Below are 22190 nucleotides of genomic sequence, written 5' to 3'. Positions count from 1 at the left end.
TGTGGAGCAAAATTTGGAACAAAATGTTGAGCTAGAACTGTGGGGATGGAAATGAATAGGATTTACTAAAAACACTGCAGGGAGTTGAGTCCACAGGCTGCAAGTGCTGATTGAATGGTGAGGGGAAGTCAGATATGGTTATGGCTGGGGATTCAAATCTAAGCTCTAGAATAATGATGGTGCCTTTTCTGAGAAGCAACAGGATTAAGAATAAGCATGTGGCTAGTCACAGTGGCTCACGCTTGTAATTCCAGCACTTTTGGGAGGCTGAGGTGGGAGGATTGCTTGAACCCAGGAGTTTGAGACCAGCCTGGGCAACATAAGAACTACAAAATTATCTACAAAAATAAAAAAGTAGGCCGGGCGCAGTGGCTCACGCCTGTAATCCCAGCACTTTGGGAGACCAAGGCGGACTGATCACCTGAGGTTGGGAGTTTGAGATCAGCCTGACCAACATAGAGAAACCCCATCTCTACTAAAAAATACAAAATTAGGTGGGTGTGGTGGCGAATGCCTGTAATCCCAGCTACTCAGGAGGCTGGGGCGGGAGAATCGCTTGAACCTGGGAGGTGGAGATTGTGATGAGCTGAGATCGCACTGTTGCACTCCAGCCTGGGCAACAAGAGCGAAACTCCGTCTCAAAAAAAAAGAAAAAAAAAAAATTAGCCAGGCATGCTGAAGCAGAAGGAGTTCAAGGTTATAGTGAGCTATGATCGCACCACCATACTCCAGCCTGGGCAACACAGCAAGGCCCTGTCTCTTTTTTTTTTTTTTTTTTTTTTTAAAAAAAAAAGGAATGAGCATGTAAGTTTGCTGAGGGCGTCTTATTTATCATTGTTTCTCAAAGCTGTTTGCATGTAGAAAGACTCAATTATTCAATAGATTGAATGAATTCTGTTTTAAACATGGTAAGTTTTGGGGGTGCCATTCTTGCAAGTGAAATGTAGGTTAGGAATTGAAAGAAAGGTTGGGGTCAAGGTCAGGTTCTTTTTTTTTTTTTTTTTTGAGACAGTATCTCACTGTGTCACCCAGTCTGGAGTGCAGTGGCCTCATCTCAGGTCACTGCAACCTCCGCCTTCCAGGTTCAAGCGATTCTCCTGCCTCAGCCTTCCAAGTAGCTGGGATTACAGGCGTTTGCCAACATGCCCAGCTAATTTTTTGGATTTTTAATAGAGACAGGGTTTCAGCATGTTGGCCATTCTGGTCTGGAACTCTTGACCTCAAGTGATCCACCTACCTCGGCCTCCCAAAGTGCTGGGATTACAGGCGTGAGCCACCGCTCCCGGCCAGGTTTCTTTTTTAAAAGAAATCTTTTTTTAAGATTTAATTCATATGCCATACAATTGACTGATTTAAATTGTACCAGTCAGTGGTTTTTGGTATAGTCACAGAGTTCTGCAGCCATCACCATAATTGACTTTAGATCATTTTTATTACTCAAGAAAGAAACTCTGTGTCCATCAGCTGTCACTCCCAATTTCTCCAAGAATCCCAGCCTTTTTTTTGGACAGACTTTCGGTTTTGTCTCCCAGTCTGGAGTGCAGTGGCGCAATCTCGGCTCACTGCACCCTCTGTCTCCTGGGTTCAAGTGATTCTCCTGCCTCAGCCTCCAGAGCAGCTGGGACTACAGGCACATGCCACCATGCTCAGCTGATTTTTTGTATTTTTAGTAGAGACGGGGTGTCACCATGTTACCCAGGATGGTCTCGAACTTCTGACCTCGTGATCCACCCACCTTGGCCTCCCATGGGCGTGATCCTCCCCTCTTAGTAGCTGGGTTCATAGTAAGATTTGCCTAGTCTAGAGATTCCTATACAGGGGATCTTGTAATATGTGATCTTCTGTGACTGGCTTCTTTCACTTAGCATAATGTCTTCAAGGTTCATTCGTGTTGTAACGTGTTATTTCTCCACTCCTTTTTATGGCTGAATAATATTCCATTGTATGGCTATACCACATTTTGTTTATCCATTCATCAGTTGATGGATATTTGGATTGTTTATACTTTTTGACTATTGCGAGTAGTGCTGCTAAAGACATTTGTGTACAAATTTTTATGTGGACATGTTTTGTGCATGTATACCTATGAGGGGAATTGCTGAATCCTATAGTAACTCTGTGCTTAAAGGAAGAGTTTTAGGCCAGGTGCAGTGGCTCACACCCTTAATCTCAGCACTTTGGGAGGCCGAGGTGGGTGGATTACTTGAGGTCAGGAGTTCGAGACCAGCTGGCCAACATGGTGAAACCCCGCCTCTACTAAAAATACAAAAATTAGCCAGGCGTGATGGCACGTGCCTGTAATCCCAGCTACTCAGGAGACTGAGGCAGGATAATCCTTGAACCTGGGAGGCAGAGATTGCAGTGAGCTGAGATGGCACCACTGCACTTCATCCAGCCTGGGCGACAGAGCAAGACTCCATCTCAAAAAAAAAAAAAAAAAGGAAGAGTTTTGAGTTATCCTCATCACAGAGGCTGCAGAAAAAGATGACGTTATCAAGAAAGTGAAGCCTCAAAAGGGAGGAATCAAGGATTAAGTTTTAAGAACACCCGTATCTCTGTGGTAGGCAGGGTCAGATGCATAAGGTGGTAGAGACCCAAGGAGCCCATCTCCTTCGAAAAATCTGCTCTTTTACAGTATCCTTTCCTGCGTTTACTCTTCAAATCTGTGTGTGCTGTGACAGCTGAAAACTGGACTGTGTATGTTGTTGGGAAAGGAAAACTGAACCAAATTAAAATTGAGCACTTCTTACTTATTTTTGGCATCAAATAGCAACTCCACATTGTCTCTACTAACCTCCCCCATCCCCCACCTTACACACACATAAATGGCCTAAAATCTGAAGTGCCCCTAGAAAGATCTTTCTCTATCTGGAAATAAAGGAGAAAGGGGAAGATTCTAGATCTAAAAGGGATACATTTCTCTCAGCACTGTTTTTGAGACGGAGTCTCATTCTGTCACCCAGGCTGGAGTGCAGTAGCGTGATCTTGGCTCACTGCAACCTCCGCTTCCCAAGTTCAAGCAATTCTTCTGCCTCAGCTTCCTGAGTAGCTGGGACTACAGGTGCCTGCCATCGTGCCCGGCTAATTTTTATATTTTTAGTAGAGACAGGGTTTCACCATATTGGCCAGGTTGGTCTCTAACTCCTGACCTCAGGTGATCTGCCTGCCTGGGCCTCCCAAAGTGCTGGGATTATAGGCATGAGCCACTGCACCCAGCCTTACAGCACTGTTTATGAAAGCTTTTCACATCCAGAATCTCATTTGATTCTCGCTCTTCCCCTGTACACACGGTTTATCTCTTGGTAATGTTTTGTTTTGTTTTATTGCTTGTTCTTTTTTTTCTTTGAGACGGGAGTCTTGCTTTGTTGCCCAGGCTGGAGTGCAGTAGCGAGATCTCGGCTCACTGCAACCTCTTCCTCCCAGGTTCAAGCGATTCTTGTGCCTCAGCCTCCCGAGTAGCTGGGATTACAGGAGCCTGCTACCACACCTGGCTAATTTTGGTATTTTTAATAGAGACTGGATTTCACGGTTGTTTTTTTTTTTTTGAGACAGAGTCTCGCCCTGTCACTCAGGCTGGAGTGCAGTGGCACGATCTCAGCTCACTGCAACCTCCGCCTCCCGGGTTCATGCCATTCTCCTGCCTCAGCCTCCCGAGTAGCTGGGACCACAGGCGCCCGCCATCATGCCCGGCTAATTTTTTGTATTTTTAGTAGAGACGGGGTTTCACCGTGTTAGCCAGGATGGTCTTGATCTCCTGACCTCGTGATCCGCCCCTCTTGGCCTCCCAAAGTGCTGGGATTACAGGCGTGAGCCACCACGCCCCACCTTGGATTTCACCATATTGACCAGGCTGTTCTCGAACTCCTGACCTCAAGTGATCTGCCTGCCTCAGCCTCCCAAAGTGCTGGGATTACAGGTGTGAGCCACTGCGCCCAGCCTAATGTTTTGGATTTAATTTTTTTAATTTGCCTTTCTGTGTTACCTAAACATCACGGAACAGCAATCTAATTTCTTATCACTTCTGGTATTTAAGTTAGTATTATAACATTATGCTCTTTTACCTTTGGGAAGGTTCATTAAAATTCATCTTTTCTCTCCTTGTTTAGGGTTAGGGAAAGCATCAAGAATGAAAGTGTGGGTCAGGCATGGTGACTTGTGCCTATAATCCCAGCACTTTGCGGGGCCAAGGCAGGAGGATTGCTTGAGCTCAGGAGTTGGAGACCAGCCTGGACAACATATCAAAATTTTGTCTCCACCAAAAAAAAAAAATTAGCCAGGTGTGGCCTGGCACAGTGACTCATGCCTGTAATCCCAGCACTTTGGAAGGCCAAGGTGGGCAGATCACAAGGTCAGGAGTTCAAGACCAGCCTGGCCAACGTGGTGAAACTTTGTCTCTACTAAAAATACAAAAATTAGCCTGGCGTGGTGGCACGCGCCTATAGTCCCAGCTACTCGGGAGGCAGAGACAGAAGAATCACTTGAACCTGGGAGGCGGAGGTTGCAGTGAGCCAAGATTACGCCACTGTACTCCAGCCTGGGCGACAGAGCGAGACTCCATCTCAAAAATATAAAAAAATTAGCCAGGTGTGGTGATGTGCACCTGTCCCAGCTACAGGAAGCTGAGGCAGGAGGATCACTTGAGTCTAGGAGAGGGAGGCTGCCGTGAGGGATGATTGCACCATGGTACTCTAGCCTGGGTTGACAAAGCAAGATCCTGCCTAAAAAAAAATGAAAGCATGAAGTATCTTGTCTGGCTGACCAATTTCTGCTTTGGTCAGGTCAAAGCAGATTTTTTTTTTTCCCCTACTTAGGCAAGATTTATTTCAAGGCCTGTAAACATTCACACTAATCGGAATGGTCAAAGTGGATTTTTTTGTTGTGGAAACTGCATGTTTGGTACACTAAACTGGAAAAGTTAGGAGCCAAGAAACCCTGGCCCTGAGTATGTGTGTGTTTTGGCTACTTATATAGTGTAGTATTACAAACTGCATAGATATAAGTGTTTCAGCAAATAACCTGTTGCTACCATTCACTGCCATAAATGAAACATTACGAACACAGTGGAAGCTCTTTCTCTCTTGATATACCTCCACCTTCATCCTCTCAGACAACCATGTAATATTTTAGGCAGGTCATATTTAACCTCCTCAGGTGTGGTGTTAGGATCTAAAACAAGAAGCTGATAGCTGCCCTATTTAGCTCAAAGGGTTGTTGTGAGAATCAAATGAGTGATGACTGTGGAAAACACTTGGAAAATCTGAAGATGCAGGATAAAATCAGGAAGGATTCTGCTAACGAGCTGGTTTAGTAGTGTCTTGTGCTAGCCTGGGTAGAGAGCTGAAGTATTTAGTAAGCAGTAAAGGAATGGAATCCCACTTTATCCCTATCCTCCCTCAAAGAGGAAAAGTCAGTATATGAAATTTTCCAGAGTTCCTCAGTATATATTCATTCAACAAATATTTGCTGAGTACGTACTATGGGATAGCATGGGGATATAGCAGTGAACAAAAGAGGTAAGGTTCATGCCCATGAAAACAAACAGAAAACCATCTTTATTTTCTCATTTACATCAGGTCTATCCTTGGATGCTTTAGGCATGTCTTATTCTCTTCTACATTGGCAGGCCCTTCACGTTTAAATTGAGAATTGTTCATAAGGCATTATTTGAATTAAGATTTGATTGAGAGCTGTCTAATCTCAGTTAAACGTTATTAAAGGTTAAGGTATTTATTTTTATACAAATTCATTAAGGAGAAATTTTTGGTGCCAGATAATGCTGGCATTTGAAGTAGAACTTGTTTTCTTCGTTGTAGCCGGTTTGAACTGAGGCAGCCTTCTTCTAACTTATCGAGGTTTTAAACTTTTATCCCTTCCTGTGATTTGTGTCAGGGTGAATCGTTTGATGTAAAAGACTTGACTCCATAATCTGCGTCTGTCCTAATGCTGTCATCTGGAGTAGAGACTCAGCCAGTTCCACTTGATTCCTCCATGTCTGCCGTGGTACAGGAATTATACTCTGAACTCCCAGTAAGTGTCTCCAGAGAGCTTCATGCTGACCCTGAGCCAAGTGTGATTCCAGATGTAAAACCTGGAGCCTCAAGCTCTCTTTTAAGTCAGAATAGGGCATTACCCTTGGAGCTGCAGAGGACTCATGTGGAGAGTTGTTGTGAAGAAACCTATGAGACCTTGGATCATGGGAGTGAGCCTGGGCGATGTGGGCTAGTGGACTCCACAGCAGGAGGTTCTGTGGCATCTGGGATCTTGGATAGGGCAAAGAGAAGCAAGAGCGTGGAGCCAAAGGTCTTCAGAGATCCAGGGGGCCAGGCGGAAATTATAAGAGAACCCTCTGAGGGAGCAAAGGAAAATCCACGTCAACATTCCACAGCTGCTGAAGAAAAGACTAGCCTGAGTCAGGTAAGAAATGAAATCTCCATTCAGAAGAGTTGAGTGTGAATGACAGCTTTCTCTGGATAAAATACAGATGCTGATGGTTGGTTCATGATTTATTCTTGAAACATTTCCAAAATGTTGATTTTGAAGTTAACTTTGTTTTGATGATCTTCTAAAACATTTGTGTCACATCAGACACTTGAAGAGAGGAAGTGCTTAGTAAAAAAGTGTCAGTTCTCTGAAGCAGCAACTGTATATGAAATGTTGAGTCTGTGAAAATCGTGGTATTTCAGCATTTGATGTTAAGAAATGATATAGATATACTCAGTCCTTATGTTTTGATAGGTTGGAGTGAGGTATCACAGAGAAACCTTTGAAGGGAGGCTTTTTTTTTTTTTAAGAAGGTCTTATTCTGTCACCCAGGCTGGAGTGCAGTGGCACGATCTTGGCTCACTGCAACCTCTGCCTCCTGGGGTTCAAGCGATTCTCTTGCCTCAGCCTCCCAAATAGCTGTGATTATGGTATAAGCCACCATACCCAGCTAATTTTTTTGCATTTTTAGTAGAGACGGGGTTTCGTCATGTTGGCCAGGCTGGTCTCGAACTCCTGACTTCAAGTTATCCACCCACCTCAGCCTCCTAAAGCGGTGGGATTACAGGCATGAGCCACCATGACCAGCCGATGTGTGCTTGAAGTTATACCCAGAGAGGTTGGTTAGTTGAGACTAATAGTGAGCTATGATAGTGTGATGGTCTCAAATTCTTTTTTCTTCTTCTTTTTTTTTTTTAATAGAGGCAGGGTCTTAGTATATTACCTAGGCTGCTCTCAAATTCCTGGGCTCAAGCAATCCTCCCACCTCGGCTTCTCAAAGTGTTGGGATTACAGGTGTGAGCCACTGAGCTGGGCCCTCCAAATTCTTTTTTCTTTTTTTTGAGACACAGTCTTGCTCTGTCACCCAGGCTGGAGTGCAGTGGTTTGATCTCGGCTCACTGCAACCTCTGCCTCCCAGGTTCAAGCGATTCTCCTGCCTCAGCTTCCTGAGTAGCTAGGATTATAGGCATCTACCACCACACCCGGCTAATTTTTGTAGTTTTAGTAGAGATAGGGCTTCACCATGTTGACCAGGCTGGTCTAGAACCCCTGACCTCAGGTGATCCGACCATCTCGGCCTCCCAAAATGCTGGGATTATAGGCGTGAGCCACCGTACCCTGCCGGGCCCTCCAAATTCTTAAAGGAATGTACCTGTCCAGCGGACTCTCTCCACTGGATGGTTTTCTAACCGAGGGGTCAGCAAACTTTTTCTATCAGGGGCCACGTAGTAAATCTTTTAGGCTTTGCAGGTCATATGGTCTCCTTTTTTTTTTTTTTTTTTTTTTTTTTTTTGAGTATCTCACTGTCTCCCAGGCTGGAGTGCAGTGGTATGATCTTGCCTCACTGCAACCTTCGCCTCCTGGGATCAAGCAATTCTCCTGCCTCAGCCTCCTGAGTAGCTGGGATTACAGGCGCCGGCCACCATGCCCGGCTAATTTATTGTATTTTTAGTGGAGACGGGGTTTCACTGTGTTGACCAGGCTGGTTTCGAACTCCTGACCTTGTGATCCACCCGCCTCAGCCTCCCAATGTGCTGGGATTACAGGCATGAGCCACCATGCCTGGCCTCATATGGTCTCTTCTGGAACAACTCAGCTTTGCCATTGTAGCATAAAGTGGGCAGAGGCAATACATAAATAAATGAATGTGGCTGTATTCCAATAAAACTTCATTAGCACAGGCTGCTGGCCTGAGGGCTGTGGTTTGCCAACCCCTGCTCTAGACCCACCAACAAGTTCATATGTTCTTTGGGCTGCCTAGGCTAGGCTCCCATCCCACTCTTGATACGTATATCATTTCTTTACACAGGATAAAGGGCAGTTAATTGTTGTTAGTGGGCTTCATGCAGTGACTATGATTAGGAATGAACGAAGCATTAAGTAACATTTGAACATGATATTTGAGTTTACGCTGTGATGCCCTTTTTTTTTTTTTTTTTTTTTTTTTTTTTTTTTTTTTTTGAGACAGAGTTTTGCTCTTATTGCCCAGGCTGGAGTGCAGTGGCACGATCTCAGCTCACTGCAAGCTCCGCCTCCCAGGTTCACGCCATTCTCCTGCCTCAGCCTCCCAAGTAGCTGGGACTACAGGCATGCACCACCACACCCGGCTTTTTTTTTTTTTTTTGAGATGGAGTCTCGCTCTGTTGCCCAGACTGGAGTGCAGTGGCACAGTCTCAGCTCACTGCAAGCTCCGCCTTCCGGGTTCACGCTGTTCTCCTGCCTCAGCCTCCCGAGTAGCTGGGACTACAGGTGCCCACCACCATGCCCAGCTAATTTTTTTGTATTTTTTTAATAGAGACAGGGTTTCACCATGTTGGTCAGGCTGGTCTCGAACTCCCGACCTCAGGTAATCCGCCCACCTCAGCTTCCCAAAGTGCTGGGATTACAGGGTGAGCCAATGTGCCTGGCCAATGCCCTATCTTTTAAAAATACAGTTAAATAGGTAAAAGGCTAAGGATCCCAGAGTTCCTATTGTGTTACTTCTTGATGTAGTGGGCTGAGTCTAACAAGAAAAGTTTCTTTTTTTTTTTTTTTTTTCCAATTTAGGGACCTGCCACTTCAGGAGAGAAAAGTTTTTAAATGTAATATTTGATGTAAAAGCATGTGTAATACACATAAAGTATAATGAATACACACGTATATATGTGTTTATATATGCATACATATACATACACATGCTTACATAACAATCAACCTAAGAACTAGATTACTATCTCCTTGTTCTTTTTTTTTTTTTTTTTTTTTTTTGAGACAGAGTCTTGCTCTGTCACCCAGGCTGGAGTGCAGTGGCATGATCTCAGCTCACTGCGAGCTCCACCTCCCAGGTTCATGTCATTCTCCTGCCTCAGCCTCCCTAGTAGCTGGGACTACAGGTGTCCGCCATGACACCTGGCTAATTTTTTGTATTTTTTTAGTAGAGACGGGGTTTCACCGTGTTAGCCAGGATGGTCTCGATCTCCTGACCTCGTGATCCGCCCACCTCGGCCTCCCAAAGTGCTGGGATTACAGGCGCGAGCCACTGCGCCCCGCCACCCTGTTCTTTTTAAAAATCATCCCTTTTCTCCCTCCCAGCTCCACCAGGTGTATATTCCATTTTGAATTGTATAAAGCAGAATGAAATTTAATTGATATAAATGTTAACATTTTGTACTCGGTTTCAAAAAGTGATCTCCACAATTGAAAAGAAACAGAAGTACTTATGGGGAAAGGGGAAACGGAAGACCTGCAGGTTTTAACAGGTCAATTAGAATTGATTTTGTGCCAGGAAAAGCCAATTGGCTGTTAATATCATTAAGGGAAATGTGTTATCTGGACTGAGAAGTGGTGGTTATGCTCTGTTGTGTGCTGGTTAGGCCACAGCTAGAGTATTATACTCTCCTGTTGTTGTCATGTGAGTGAGAGGTATAGAAAACCAGGAATGCATTCTTGGATGAGTATTTACACTAATGACACAACCTGAAAATATGCATCTGGAGGCCAGGTCATTGGCTGTCTAACTTGTGAAAGAGAACAGTCAAGAGACGTGAGAGAAGCCTTCAGCAATTTAGAGGTCATTCAGCAGAAGTGGTCCTGTGGGGCACAGTTAGGCCAGTGGAAGATGTGGGGCGGCAGCAGCAGCAGCTCCTAATCACTCTCAGGTCACAGGACCCTTTGGAAATCTGAACACTGCAGACCTTTCAGAAAAGCAGACATACCACTTGCATACCATTTCAGATTTGCAAACCCCAGGCATCCCCTGATCTCAGTTTATAAGAGCTCTTGCTAGATTGACAAAATATCCCACAGTCAAAAGACAACTGACAAATTGAGAGAACATATTTGCAATGTATATCAGAGATAAAGGGTCTATATCTGTAATAACTGAAGAACTCTTGAATTGAGGAATGAAGTACCAAACCCAATAGAAAAATGATAAGACTTGGGCTAGGCGTGGTGGCTCACACCTGTAATCACAGCACTTTGGGAGGCTGAGGCGGGAAGATGATGAGGTCAAGAGATTGAGACCATCCTGGCCAACATGGTGAAATCCCATCTTTACTAAAAATGCAAAAATTAGCTGGGTATGGTGGTGCATGCCTTTAGTCCCAGCTATTTGGGAGGCTGAGGCAGGAGAATTGCTTGAAACTGGGAGGCGGAGGTTGCAGTGAGCCGAGATTGCGCCACTGCACTCCAGCCTGGCGACAGAGTGAGACTCCCTTTCAAAAAAAAAAAAAGAAAAATGAGAAGACTTGATAATGAACTGTGTGTGTGTGTGTTTGTGTGTGGTGTGTGTGTGTGTGTGTGTGTGTGTGGTGGTTAAACATAAGAGATGGTCAGCCTCGTGTAATTAGAGAAATGCAGAGTTAACCAGAGATACCACTTTTTCCCCTTTGATTTAAGGGTGTCACTTTTTGACTATCAGACGGGTGAAAATGAAAATGTATGACAGTGTATCTGGTTAGCAAGACTATGAGGAAACAGACATTCTAATACATTGCTGGTGGGAATGCAAACTGATACAACCTTTCTGAGGAACAGTTTGGCAACATTTAACAAAATTACTGGTGCCCCGACCTGTTGACCGAACACTTCAAGGAAACCTGCCTTAGAAGATACACTTCTAGGCGTGTAATCCTAGCGCTTCGGGAGGCCGAGGCGGGTGGATCACCTGAGATCAGGAGTTCGAGACCAGCCTGGGCAACATGGTGAAGGCCTGTCTCTACTAAAAATACAGAAATTAGCTGGGCACAGTGATGCATGGCCATAATCCAAACTACTTGGGAGGCTGAGGCGGGAGAATCACTTGAACCCCAAAGGCGGAAGGTGGAAGGCGGAGGTTGCAGTGAGCCAAGATGGCACCACTGCACTCCAGCCTGGGTGACAGAGCGAGACTGTCTCAAAAAAAAAAAAAACAAAAAAACAGTGGCCAGGCGCGGTGGCTCACACCTGTGATCCCAGCACTTTGCAAGGACAAAATGGGTGGATCGCCTGAGGTCAGGGGTTCAAGACCAGCCTGGCCAACCTAGTGAAACCCCCATCGCTACTAAAAATACAAAAAATTAGCCAGGCGTTGTGGCGGGTGCCTGTAATCCCAGCTTCTCGGGAGGTTGAGGCAGGAGAATAGTTTGAACCTAGAAGAAAGGGTTGTAGTGAGCCGAGATTGCACCATTGTCACTCCAGCCTGGGTGACAAGAGCAAAACTCTGTCTCAAAAAAAAAAAAAGTATACACTTCTAGCAGTATAATAATACATAATACACAAGGTTGTTCTTTTCAGCAGTTTATAATTGCAAAATATTGGAAACAACCTAAATGCCCATATATAGGAGAGAGATTGAATACATAATGGCATAAGGTATGTACATACATGGAGTATTATCCAGCTATAATAACGAGGAAGATCTCTATATACTGATATGGAGTGATTTCCAGGTGTGTTGGGGTCCCCAAAACCAGCAGGTTTTCAGAGTTGCTGAAACTCACAGGACTCAGCATTTAGTTGTTCTCACAGCTACAGTTTATTACAGTGAAAGGATACAAAGAAAATCAGCAAAAGGGAAGCAGGCATAGACCAAAGTCCCAGTGCAGGCTTCCAAGAGTCCTTTCCTAGTGGAGTCATACACACTTAACCTCCTTCAGGAACAAATTGTGACAACACATATGAAATATTGTCTACCATGGAAGTTTGTTAGTGGGTCAGTGCTCAGGGATTTTACTGGGGACTGATTGCATGGACATCCTCTGCCTGGCACATAGCAAAATTTCCAACTCCTAGAAGGAAAGCAGGTGTTTAGCATAAACCACATTATAGTGTAGGCACAGTGAGACACTCCTGTTTAGGGAATGGTGGATACTCCCAAACTCTAGTTCCCAGATGCTAGCTAAGGCTGACCCTGCAAGTAGACCTTTCTAAGGACAGCAGTCAGGCCTGCTCTGTTGACTCGCTTCTGTAAACTAGGATATACTGTTAAGTAAAAAATGCAAATCAATATCTATAGTGTTGTCCTTTTCATGCAAGAAAGAAGAGGAAATAAGCATATATAGAAGTATCTGCTCATTTGTATAAAACCTCTACACAAGTACACATGGGAAGGATAAACCAGAAACTAATGAATTTGATTACCTATCCTGAAAGAATGGGGGAATGGAAATGGAATAGAAAGGGTAGGAGAAACTGACACTTCTGTAAGTACATCTTTTGGTATAGTTCCAACTTCATACTTGAGAAATAACTAACTAGACAACTGGGATGTGAGATGGGCCCAAAGCTGAATAGAAACTATAATAAGTGAATCTTAACTGTATTACAAATGAATAACAAAACCAATGGGGAGGGTAGCCCACATTACTTTAGCAAACAGTAATTCGACTATATCCTCTTAAAGAATAAAGTCAAAAAAGAATAGAAAATACTAGTAAATTTGTTTCTCACAGGGGTAGGACTTAGCCATTTCTAAACAAAATGCCTATATGTGTTCTAGGATTGGGGAAATAAGTAAATATATGTGGATAATGAGAGCCAGCTTTCTCTCAGAGAAATAAATTACAAAGGAGGGGTGGCAAACATGAACCCTGACCCAAACATGAACTCCATGAATTGGAGTTATCTTTTTTTTTTTGAGACAGAGTCTCACTCTGTCACCCAGGCTAGAGTGCAATGGTGCGATCTTGGCTCGCTGCAACCTCCTCCTCCTGGGTTCAAGCAATTCTCCTGCCTCAGCCATCTAAGTATCTGGGACTACAGGCTCATACCACCAGGCCCGGCTAACTAATTTTTTGTATTTTTAGTAGAGACAGGGTTTCACCATGTTAGCCAGGATGGTCTCAATCTCCTGACCTCGTGATCCACCCACCTTGGCCTCCCAAAGTGTTAGGATTACAGGCATGAGCCACGGCGCCCAGCCTAACATGGGGTTCTTAATATATACCCATAGAAATGGAAATATGTGAGTGTATAAGATAGGGCCTAGAAGTAGTGACAGACACCTTGTAGCAGTGAGCACACCTAGTCTTGGCTCTAAATACTTTTTTCCAATAAAAGAAACCAAGATTCCTTGGAGAAATGGTTGTTACAGGACAGGAGAGGGAAAAACGCAAGATGTGCCCGGAACAATTTGTGGCCAAATGCTCAGAAAATGATGGGGATATATCAGAAGGACACAGCAGCCAACTTGAAGGGGCTCCCAGTGGCCAAGTATGGGATGATTTGAGCTTAAAATAAATGATAGTGATGAATTATTCGACCCTTACTTTTGCAGCAACCTATAGTACCCATAGAATAAAACAAATACCCATGAGCCCGTTTGCTGATTTTCTTTGTATCCTTTCACTGTAATTGAATTAAAAGTGAGAAAAGAAAGGTCTTACAGAATTCCAGTTAGTATATGTGGAATGATGGAAATAGAAAAAGCACTGTTTGGCAACCATCACAATAATTATCTCAAGCAGGAATCATTAATGGATGTTAAAGTTAGTGGCTAAATGTTTGGGAAATAAGTATTTACATAGTTTCGAAGTATTTCCTTACAAGATATTTATTAGTTACAAAGGTGGAATAGTAACTTCGCAATGGAGAAACCTGGCAGAATCTACCCAAACCAAGTGATGGAAGTTTGCCCCCAGGAATGAGGCACCCTAACACCATGATAGGACAGTGCCTCCTGATAGGACACTGCCCCCAATAGGACACCATGAGGAGAACCAACATCACTTCTGCGGTATTCTTTTTTTCTTTTTTTTTGAGACGGAGTCTCGCTCTGTAGCCCAGGCTGCAGTGCAGTGGCGCGATCTCAGCTCACTGCAACCTCCGCCTCCCGGGTCCCGGTTCAAGCAGTTCTGCTTCAGCCTCCCGAGTAGCTGGGATTACAGGCATGTGCCACCATGGCCAGCTAATTTTTGTATTTTTAGTAGAGACAGGGTTTCACCATGCTGGCCAGGCTGGTCTTGAGTTCCTGACCTTGTGATCCACCCGCCTCAGCCTCCCAAAGTGCTGGGATTACAGGCATGAGCCACAGCGCCCAGCGATTTTTTTTTTTTAGACTGAGTCTCATTCTGTTCTCCCAGTGCAGTGACACAATCTCAGCTCACTGTAACCTCTGCCTCCTGGGTTTAAGCAGTTCTCTGCCTCAGTTTCCCAAGTAGCTGGGACTACAGACATGCGACACCATTCCTGCCTAATTTTGTATTTTAGTAGAGATGGGGTTTCACAATTTCACCATGTTGGTGAGGCTGGTCTCAAACTCTTGACCCCAGGTGATCCGCCCACCTCGACCTCCCAAAGTGCTGGGATTACAGGCGTCAGCCACCGTGCTCGGCCCAAAAATATGCAGTTCAGTCACATTAAGCACATTCATGGTGTTGTGTAACCATCACCACCATCCATCTCCAGAACTTTTCTCATCATCCCAAACTGAAACTCAGTACCCATTAAATAGTAACTCAGCATTCTCCCCTCACCCCATCTTTGACAACAACCATTCTACTTTCTGTCTCTATGAATTTGACTACTCTAGGTACATCATTCAAGTGGAATCATATGGTATTTGCTGTTTTGTTACTGGTCTTAATATTTTTAAAAGTTAAATATTCCAATCATGAAACAAATATTTCAGTCATGAGAAGTTAAACCAGTAAAATAACAATAATTCCCTGTCTTAGGATCGTGTCCCAAAGGTATTAAAAACTTGTAACTAGGCCAGACGCGGTGGCTCATGCCTGTAATCCCAGCACTTTGGGAGGCCAAGGTGGGCGGATCATGAGGTCAGGAGATCGAGACCATCCTGGCTAACACGGTGAAACCCAGTCTCGCCTAAAAATACACGCACAAAAAATTAGCTGGGCGTGGTGGCGGGCGCCTGTAGTCCCAGCTACTCCGGAGGCTGAGGCAGGAGAATGGCATGAACCCGGGAGGTGGAGCTTGCAGTGAACGGAGGTTGTGCCACTACATTCCAGCCTGGGCAACAGAGCCAGACTTCGTCTCAAAAATAAATAAATAAATACATAAATTTGTAACTAATAATTTTGGGATTTGATCAAGATCACCCTGCTGAGGGTGAACTATCTTAGAACAGGCACAGTGGAAGGGACAGCTGCAAGAGCCAGGCTGAATTGTGAAAGAATGTATTCAGTTCTGAGCTCCACTCTTGTAGGAGGAAGGTCAAAATCTGTTGCGCGTGCAAAGGTTACTAGCCAGGATATGGAATAGATTGGTCTTATTTAAGAACTGTGCACCAAAGATATTCAGAGATGGCCATGTGACATCCCACATGGATGATTTAGCATTGAGAACTCTATACCATGCTTGGTTTTTATTGTTTGTTTTTTTGGTGCTTACATATAAGCTATAGAGTGTTAAACTTTTTACATATTTTTTCCCCATAATGGTAGATCCACCTGGGTTGAATATGTTGTAAACGCTTTGGTTCTAGGATACAATACATTAGTTGTATTCAACTCAGACACAGAAAAAGTTCAGAATTGTCTTTTTTTTTTTTTTTTTTTGGAGATGGAGTCTACTCTGTCGCCCAGGCTGGAGTGCAGTGGCACAATCTGAATTGTCTTTTAACTGTAACATACAAAAGCCTAGTATACGTGTTTTTTTTTTTTTTTTTTTTCGAGATGAAGGCTCTCTCTGTCACCCAGGCTGGAGTGCAGTGGCGCGATCTCGGCTCACTGCAACCTCCGCCTCCTGGGTTCAAGCCATTCTCCTGCCTCAGCCTCCAGAGTAGCTGAGATTACAGGCATCCGCCACCACGCCCAGCTAATTTTGTATTTTTTAGTAGAGACGGGGTTTCTCCATGTTGGTCAGACTGGTCTCGAACTGCTGACCTCAGGTGATCTGCCCGTCTCGGCCTCCCAAAGTGCTGGGATTACAGGTGTGAGCCACTGCCCCCGGCCCTAGGACTCTTAACTTTAGGAATCCTGAAAGTTAGAACATTTAGCTGATAAAATATTGTAGAAAAAGGAAATTGCATCTGATACATTTCTGCTAGTGTTCATCATATGATTGGCTATTTTGGAGGAGGTGGGGGACGTTACAGAGGTTATCATGTTACATGTCCATTGCATCCAAGTAGGTTGTTGTGTTGCCCTCATCCATATTCAGGAGCCCAGACTAGCAGAACTCCCACTGGATCTGGAGGTTGCCCACCACCATGGTAAGGCTGTTGGGGGAGGTCTCTCACATTTGACCTCAGCCCACACTCTTATTGTCGATTGATTCAATTTCTTTTCTTTTTTTTTTCTGAGACAGTGACTTGCTCTGTTGCCCAGGCTGGAGTGCAGTGGCATGATCTCGACTCACTGCAGCCTCCTTCTCCTGGGTTCAAGTGATCCTCCTGCCTCAGCCCCCCTAGTAGCTGGGATTACAGGCATGCACCACCATACCCAGCTAATTTTTGTATTTTTAGTAGAGATGGGGTGTCATGATGTTGGCCAGGCTGGTCTTGAACTCCTGACCTCAGGTGATCCACCCGCCTCAGCCTCCCAAAGTGCTGGGATTAAAGGCGTGAGCCACCGTACCTGGCCCTGATTCATTCAATTTCTGATTATATTTCAGATTAACACAAACCTTGCAGAGTCTCCAGCCTTCCTGTGAGGGATAACTTGCTTTTTTTAACTTAGAACCTTTTAAGAGAAGTCAGTAAGTCAGGGAGGAAGTCTCTCTTTCCCTCTTAAGAATTGTGGCTAATCGGCCATGCATGGTGGCTCACGCCTGTAATCCTGGCGCTTTGGGAGGCCAAGGTGGGTGGATTGCCTGAGCTCAGGAGTTCGAGACCAGCCTGGGCAACAATGGTGAAACCCTGTCTCTACTAAAATACAAAAAATTAGCCCGGTGTGGCAGCGTGCACCTGTAGTCCTAGCTACTCGGGAGGCTGAGGCAGGAGAATCGCTTTAACCCAGGAAGCAGAGATTGCAGTGAGCCGAGATCGCACCACTGCACTCCAGCCTGGGCAACAGAGTGAGACTCCATCTCCAAAAAAAAAAAGAACTGTGGCTAATCAAGGAAAAGGAACATGGTCGAAACAGTGGGCTTGGCACTCCACCAGGGTATTTTGGGGCCTCCAGCTAGGGGCACCTTAGAGCCACAAGTGGGACAAAGCAAAATCCCACCAACCCCTCTGGGGCTGGATCCAGTAAGATTTCATTGCATTAGCTCACCAGAGACCTTTGGGATCTGAAGGATCCTGTATGTCACTGGCCTGTGCTGTCACTTTACAGAGGCTCCGATAGCCTTGGAAAAGCTTATGGAAGTCATTCCAGAAACGTGCCAGAATCTGTCAGTGACAGCTCTATTGGCTTTTCTCACAGAACGGGATGGATAACAGGTGTCTACAGTCTCGTGAAGAATGGAAGCTTCTGCTCATGGAGCACCGTGTCCTGACTGGGTGTTTTGCTGGGTGTTTTATATGGTTTCCGTGTATTCTTTCAGCCACTTGTAAGGTTGCTGTCAGCACCATGTAGTTAGTAGGTGAGAGTCCTTGGGTTGGAACAACTCAGGCACTCTCCCTTTTCCATGAAGTGTTAACTTGAAAGAATATTTTAAATAGCATCTATTCTCACACCTCAAACATTTAGCCTGAGAACTGGAAAAGCAGAGAATAGTAACATTTGGGAGAAAGGATCAAATATAACTACAGATAAATATTTTCTTGGCCAGTCGCGGTGGCTCATGCCTTTAATCCCAGCTCTTTGGAAGGCCGAGGTAGGCAGATCACTTGAGGTCAGGAGTTTGAGACTAGCCTGGCCAACATGGTGAAACCCTGTCTCTACTAAAAATACACAAATTAGGCCGGGCACAGTGGATCACGCTTGTAGTCCCAGTACTTTGGGAGGCCGAGGCAGGTGGATCACCTGAGGTCAGGAGTTCAAGACCAGCCTGGCCAACATGGTGAAACACTGTCTCTACTAAAAATATAAAAATTAGCCAGGCATAGTGGTGGGCATCTGTAATCCCAGATGCTTGGGAGGCTGAGGCAGGAGCATTGCTTGAACCCGTGATGCAGAAGTTGCAGTGAGCTGATAGCACGCACAGTCTTGGCTCACTGCAGCCTCTGCCTCTAAAAAAGTTTTTTTTAGACCTCTGTTATTGTCACAACTTTAAAAAGTTTTCAGGCTCAAATTCTAGATAAGTAGAAATTTTTATTGTTGACCTTACTTAAATTTAAGGTTTCCTTCAGTGCCCAATCCTTGTGACTGCTAGCTAATTTCCCAAAGTCATAAAGAAGTCTCTCAAAAATAACTAATATTCAGCCAGGCGTGGTGGCTCACACCTGTAATCCTAGCACTTTGGGAGGCGAAGGCGGGCGGATCACTTGAGTTCAGGAGTTCAAGACCAGCCTGGCCAACATGGTGAAACGCTGTCTGTAGTAGAAATACAAAAATTAGCCAGGCGTGGTAGTGGGTGCGTGTAATCCCAGCTACTTGGGAGGCTGAGACAGGAGAATGGCTTGAACCTTGGAGGTGGAGGTTGCAGTGAGCCACGATCTCACCATTGCACTTCAGTCTGGGAACAGAGCAAGACTCTGTCTCAAAAAAAAATAATAATAATAATAATATTCATTAACTCAGAATCTTCTGAATCCCCCTTGACCACTGGATTTTCTTACTGTAGGAGGATCTCCTGATGCAGTCCAGCAAAGAACTTTCACATGTGGACCTCCCTGAAGATTTTCTAAGGAGCAAAGGTATTTATTTCTCTCAAATCTCTTCCTTTATCTACTTACTGCAAATACTGTTTTAGTTCCGTTTCCATTTTGCATTGAGGATATAAGGGTTGTAAGTCCCTGCCTTGTAAGGTGTACTTAACTATAGAAACTGTAACTTTACTGTAGATCGTATCTTAGTATTGCCCATGGATGTACTTGCACAGTGCACTGCAGCCTCAACCTCCTGGGCTCAAGTGATCTTCATACCTCATCCTCCCAAGTAGCTGGGACTACAGGCGCGATCCACCATGCCTGACTGATTTTCTATTTTTTTTTGTATTTTTTTGTAGAGGCAAGGTCTCACCATGTTGCCTAGGCTGGTCTCAAACTCCTGGGCTCAAGTGATCCCCACAAAGTGCAGGATTACAGGCATGAGCCACCGCACCCAGCAAGTCCCTTTCTTTTGAGTGTGTTGAACCTTTATTGGATTTTATATCATCAAATATCCTATATTTGCCTGTTTAGAAGGGTTAACTGGAACAGGGGAGACATGTACCCAGTATAGTTCAGCATGTGGTAGTGTATCGTTTTCTTGTTCTGTGGGGTCAGGGATGAGAGAAAATGTTTACTCCAGGTCACCCTGAGAGTTTTCAAGGCAGTTTCATTACCTCTTTTTGCTCTTCAAAACAATGGTTGGGTATAGAGATCTGAGATTATTACTTGTAGATTGGTTGATTGATTGAGGAGGAAGTTGAGGTCCAAAAGAGAGTAGCTGAGGTAAGGTTCTCCTCTTCTCACCCCAAGGCTAAAAATAAACTTAGATTAGAGAGGACTATGTGTCAAGGCTAATATAGAATCATCAGGCTGGGCACAGTGGCTCACGTCTGTAATCCCAGCACTTTGGGAGGCCAGGGTGGGAGGATTGCTTAAGTCCAAGAATTTGAGGTTAGCCTGGGCAACGTGGCGAAACCCCTTCTCTATAAAAAATGCAAAAATTAGCATGGCAGCACACACACCTGTGGTCCCAGCTACTCGGGAGGCTAAGGCAGAAGGATACTTGAGCCCTGGGAGGTTGAAGCTGTAGTGAGCTGTGATCACACCACTGCACTCCATCCTGGAAAACAGAGCAAGACCCTGTCTCACTAAATAAATAAATAATATAATATAATATAACATAATATAATATAATATAATATAATATAATCAGAACCTCACAAAGAGAAGATAAAGTGAATACGCTAAGTCAGTGGTCCCCGACATTTTTGGAGTCAGGAACCTGTTTCGTGCAAGACAGTTTTTCCACGGATCTGGTGGGGTGGATGCTTTTAGGATGATTCAAGTGCATTGCATTTATTGTGCACTTCGTTTCTATTATTATTCCATTGTAATATATAATGAAATAATTATACAACTTCCCATAATGTAGAATCAGTGGGAGCCCTGAGCTTGTTTTCCTGCAACTAGGTGGTCCCCTCTGGGGTTGATGGGAGACAGTGACAGATCATCAGGCATTAGATTCTCATAAGGAGTTCGCAACCTAGATCCCTTGCATGTACAGTTCACAATAGGGTCCACGCTCCTATGAGAATATAGTGCTAGTGTTTATCTGGCAGGAGGCGGAGCTCAGGCGGTAATGCAAGCATGGGGAGCAGCTGTAAATGCAGATGAAGCTTTGCTCACTTGCCTGCTTCTCACCTCCTGCTGTGCCGCCCGATTTCTAACAGACCAAGGATGGGTACTGGTCCATGGCCCAGGGTTGGGGACCGCTGCATTAAATTATATGAATATTTTGTTACTGTGATAAAACATCAGATTTGACTCTTAGCTTCTTGGCAGCCTGGACAGAAAAGGAAGCACCAATCTTTCTTATGAAAAAGGACATTTGTCCCAGTTTATCACCCAGCTTCCTGCTGCTGCAGATTTCTTCTGTGGCTCAAAGGCTCCACTGTCCAGTGTAGATTAAAGGACATTCCTCCCAAGATGAGAAATGTTTTGTACATAAATCTCACCCTGTTCTTAGAGGCTTACTAGGGATACAGTTTAGTGGGCCCCTAACCCCACCCCCAAGATCTGTTTAGTGGGGCTCCAGTATTGCTGTATTCAGTTTTTGGTATATTTTCACCCGCGTCTTACCACAGAATTTACTGTCTGTTGAACTACTCTTTCATTTAACCACTGAACTGGCCTTTTAAACAGGAGAACCAGGGTTATTTTCTGCTTGGAAATCTGCCTTTTCAAAATTACCTGGCTACTCTCCCCCTACGAAACTGGTCCACGCTGGACATAGATAAGATGAGCTCTCCTGAACAGTATCTGCAGCTAAATTACTCTGTGACACTTTTCTTTATGTTCTAATATCATGCTTATTTAATGACTTAAGTTGGTAAAATATTTGATTTTTTTTTTCTCCCCCAAACCCATGGATAAGGGTCTCAGTTTGGTATAGGGGAGCTTGAAACCAGCATCTCTACTAGAGTTTTTAGCAGCAATGGCCTAGTTCATTCTGTCCCCCAAGAACATTCCAGGGTATTCCTGTGTTGCATGTGAGGAAGCAAGCTCAGCTGTCCAAAGTCACAGCCAGTCATAGCAAGCCAGAGAAGAAGATTCTATGGAGACAGGCCTGTGAAGATGTTGAGCCCTGGGAGCGTGAGCAATATATGCCATCACCATGGATTTGATTTAAATAGACCCACGTTCTCTTCTGTAGTGTGGCCAGCATTTTGGCTTGCTCTACCAAGGTCAGGCATCTGCTACTTTATCTTTACCATGGAATTAAGAACTGAATGATGCTGGCTGGGCGCAGTGGCTTACACCTGTAATCCGAGCACTTTGGGAGGCCAAGGCAGGCGGATCACAAGGTCAGGAGATCAAGACCATCTTGGCTAACACAGTGAAACCCCATCTCTACTAAAAATACAAGAAAAAAAAAAAAACAAAATTAGCCAGGCATGGTGGCGGGCGCCTGTAGTCCCAGCTACTCGGGAGGCTGAGGCGAGCGAATGGCGTGAACCCCGGAGGTGGAGCTTGCAGTGAGCGGGGATCGCTCCACTACACTCCAGCCTGGGCGGCAGAGCAAGACTCTGTC

At 44.7% G+C, this 22190-nt stretch overlaps 1 protein-coding gene across 7 annotated transcripts in view; it reads left to right on the top strand.

The window, feature by feature from the left end:
* PRR14L (proline rich 14 like) overlaps positions 1–22190 on the top strand; it is a 68649-nt gene that overhangs the window by 5452 nt on the left and 41007 nt on the right. For 6 of the 7 annotated variants that reach the window (XM_002831032.6, XM_003779529.5, XM_054543337.2 and 3 more), the window contains 2 exons: positions 5890–6414; positions 19072–19144. In XM_002831032.6, the coding sequence (XP_002831078.2) occupies positions 5941–6414; positions 19072–19144 (547 nt within the window). In that variant the 5' untranslated portion in view covers positions 5890–5940. The remainder of the gene's footprint in view (positions 1–5889; positions 6415–19071; positions 19145–22190) is intronic. The other variant, XM_009234282.4, reaches the window with a different exon arrangement.

Source organism: Pongo abelii, chromosome 23 (genome assembly GCF_028885655.2).
Source record: "Pongo abelii isolate AG06213 chromosome 23, NHGRI_mPonAbe1-v2.0_pri, whole genome shotgun sequence".
Taxonomy (NCBI): domain Eukaryota; kingdom Metazoa; phylum Chordata; class Mammalia; order Primates; family Hominidae; genus Pongo; species Pongo abelii.
Note: the sequence above shows the minus strand (reverse complement) of the source record. Positions and strands in the feature narration are given on the sequence as shown.